Source organism: Lycium barbarum, chromosome 6 (assembly GCF_019175385.1).
Source record: "Lycium barbarum isolate Lr01 chromosome 6, ASM1917538v2, whole genome shotgun sequence".
NCBI lineage: Eukaryota > Viridiplantae > Streptophyta > Magnoliopsida > Solanales > Solanaceae > Lycium > Lycium barbarum.
This window is the reverse complement of record NC_083342.1, coordinates 42,052,047-42,054,517: the sequence shown is the minus strand read 5'-3', so window position 1 is coordinate 42,054,517 and position 2,471 is coordinate 42,052,047. Positions and strand designations below refer to the sequence as shown.

The window sequence follows — 2,471 nt, the reverse complement described above, 5'->3', positions numbered from 1 at the left end:
AATAACATCCATGGTAAATTCATAGAACTTGCCAAGGAGTATATACTATCCCACAACTCTAATCTTGCAGCAGAATCACACTTTGCATAAACCGTTGTGGAGATTAGTTGCTTACCACTCTCCTGAAATAGAAGCTTAATAGTCACCTGTTGCTCAGTGTCCATTAATACTTCCATATCAATTCCATCAGCGACAAAATACCAAATCTTATTATTACAATTGTGATTAGCAAACTGCATACCCAATATTCTCTTATATCTGTCAATTTGCCTTGATTGTTGAAAAAGCTCCAATAAAGCTATGAGGACAAACTTATGATGTTTGTGCAACATTTGAACTCTATGGAAAGCCTTCTGAGTATTAACTGATCTAATGTTCCAAAAGAAGGACTTCATTATTGGAAATTAGATTTGTTAGTAACATTTCTCTTTGGAAGAATCCTAATTGGTTGCACCCCTCTATCACCTTTGGATCCTGTCTGAGTTTTCTTACCTTGGATCTTAGCAGACCCAATTTATCCACCCTTCCTGGTCTTCTTGCCCTTCTTATACGTGTTGACTTCTTTGTGAATCACATCAGTAGCTTTAGATATATCAGTTTTGTGCCGCAGTACATCCTCTTCTTCTATCCTGCTCAGGTCTGAATTCTTGCCTGATTGATTTTGCAACAAATCTTATTTATTGAATCTATCCACACTATTCAGATCATGCGAAACTAAAGCATGTAATTCTTTAGTAGGAGACACTTTTTTAGGCACAGGCATCATGTGACTATTTTCATTCGTCACCAGCATATCAGTATCAGCCTTCTGTAACAGGTGGGTAACAACCTTTAGAATAAGCATCTTCAAGTTGGCTACTTTGCGAATTCTTTTTTTCATCTTCTGTATTAACAATGCTCTCCTTCTCTGCATCTACTGTTTCTTCATCCAAAACTTCATCCTTTAATCTAGCATTGTCAACAATATGATCCTCATGAATGCTATTTTCCAGTCCTATGATCTCCTTTCCTTCATTGGGAATATGAGCTGTTTTACTACATTCATCCATTACCACTGGATCATTACTCATCTCTTCATTCTCATTCTCTTGATAGAGGACTATATCTAGCCCTGAGGATTCCATTACATCCTGATCCTCATGGCAAATTGGTAAAATGACACCTGAATCTTCTTTTGCTATTGGCAGCTGATTAATTTCACTTGCTTCCTTTGTGATATCATCTTCACCCTCATCAGTACTATCCTTACATCCTAGTTGAGCAATATCTTCACCTTCTTGAAAAACCTTCCCATTCTCCACCTCACTTGGCCCTGAGACATTTTGAATTGCCTCCTTCTCTACCACTTCAGTTATATTTGATGGAGAGCTTTCAGTATCCCCTCCCTCTTTCTTCTGTTCATCAGTACCAGCTAGGGATCTTTCAGAGATGCTTACCACCTAAAATTCTTGTCCACCCAATCCTCAGTGCTCACTTTAGGAGTTTGCACTACCTGATCCTCAACACTTTCCTGAATAACATTTTCTACATTGGAAATAACCACTTCTGCTGCATTATTGAATTTGCTGGATTCCTCCTCCTCATTAATTATTGATAGAACATCAAACTTGTTAGTGCTGACCACTAAATCTTGATTCTTTGTCTTGTTACCCTCATCACCATTAGGATTGCTATGCTCAGCTTTGTTTTCCCCTCCAGTTGATTCTACATAACTCTTTGATCCAGAATAAGTCACCAACTTACCACTAGATAACACCTTAGGAAGAAACTTCTGAATAGGTTTTTGCCATCCTCTATAACCTCTTTTATTCTCCTTCTTCCTTTGTTCTTGCCTAGGCTGTTCCTTCTTCTCCTTATCATCATTTTGCACCTGATTAGCATCCTTGTCCCCTTGGTCAGCAGTTTTATCAATATCTGGATGCATGACTCGACATTCACCATTAGAGTGACCTTGTAACATACATTCGGTACAGTACTTAGGGATATGATCATATTAAATCTTCACTCTAACACTACGAGTCTCTTTAGTATCTTCATCTTCTATATCCACATCACAAACTTAGGAAAATCTGCCAATAAATCTACTTGCACTTTAACCTTAGCACAGTTTGGTCTAGTTTTGTTAACAGTGGCAAGATCTAATTGTAATGGCTTTCCAACAGTAGAAGCTAGTAAGAATAATGATTGTTTCACAAAAAAAGTTGGTAGAAGATTTGGGAACGAGATCCATGCCATAGCAGTCATGGTTTCCTCATCAATCTTAAAGTTCAAATCATATATTAATGGCCTCATCTGATAAGAGAATCCATCCTTCGACTTGAGCCAAAAAGCACTCTTGGATGAGATATTAATGAAATCTTCCAACCTAGTACATCGAATCAAAACATGACTGTTTCTAAAAAATCCAACTTGACACTTTCCTTTAGCACCACATTGAGTTGGAATGATGTTCTTCAACTTTTCCAACTCAA

The 2,471-nt window shown here is 37.6% G+C and overlaps 1 protein-coding gene across 1 annotated transcript; it reads right to left on the bottom strand.

Annotated features, from left to right (window-relative positions):
* Positions 1 to 514: 514 nt before the first annotated feature.
* LOC132644004 (uncharacterized) lies at positions 515 to 1,924 on the bottom strand. The gene is made up of 3 exons (XM_060360538.1): positions 1,493 to 1,924; positions 830 to 1,439; positions 515 to 651 (listed from the first exon to the last, which is right to left on the bottom strand). The coding sequence occupies exons 1-3, from the start codon at positions 1,922 to 1,924 to the stop codon at positions 515 to 517; spliced, it is 1,179 nt and encodes a 392-aa protein (XP_060216521.1).
* Positions 1,925 to 2,471: the final 547 nt, after the last annotated feature.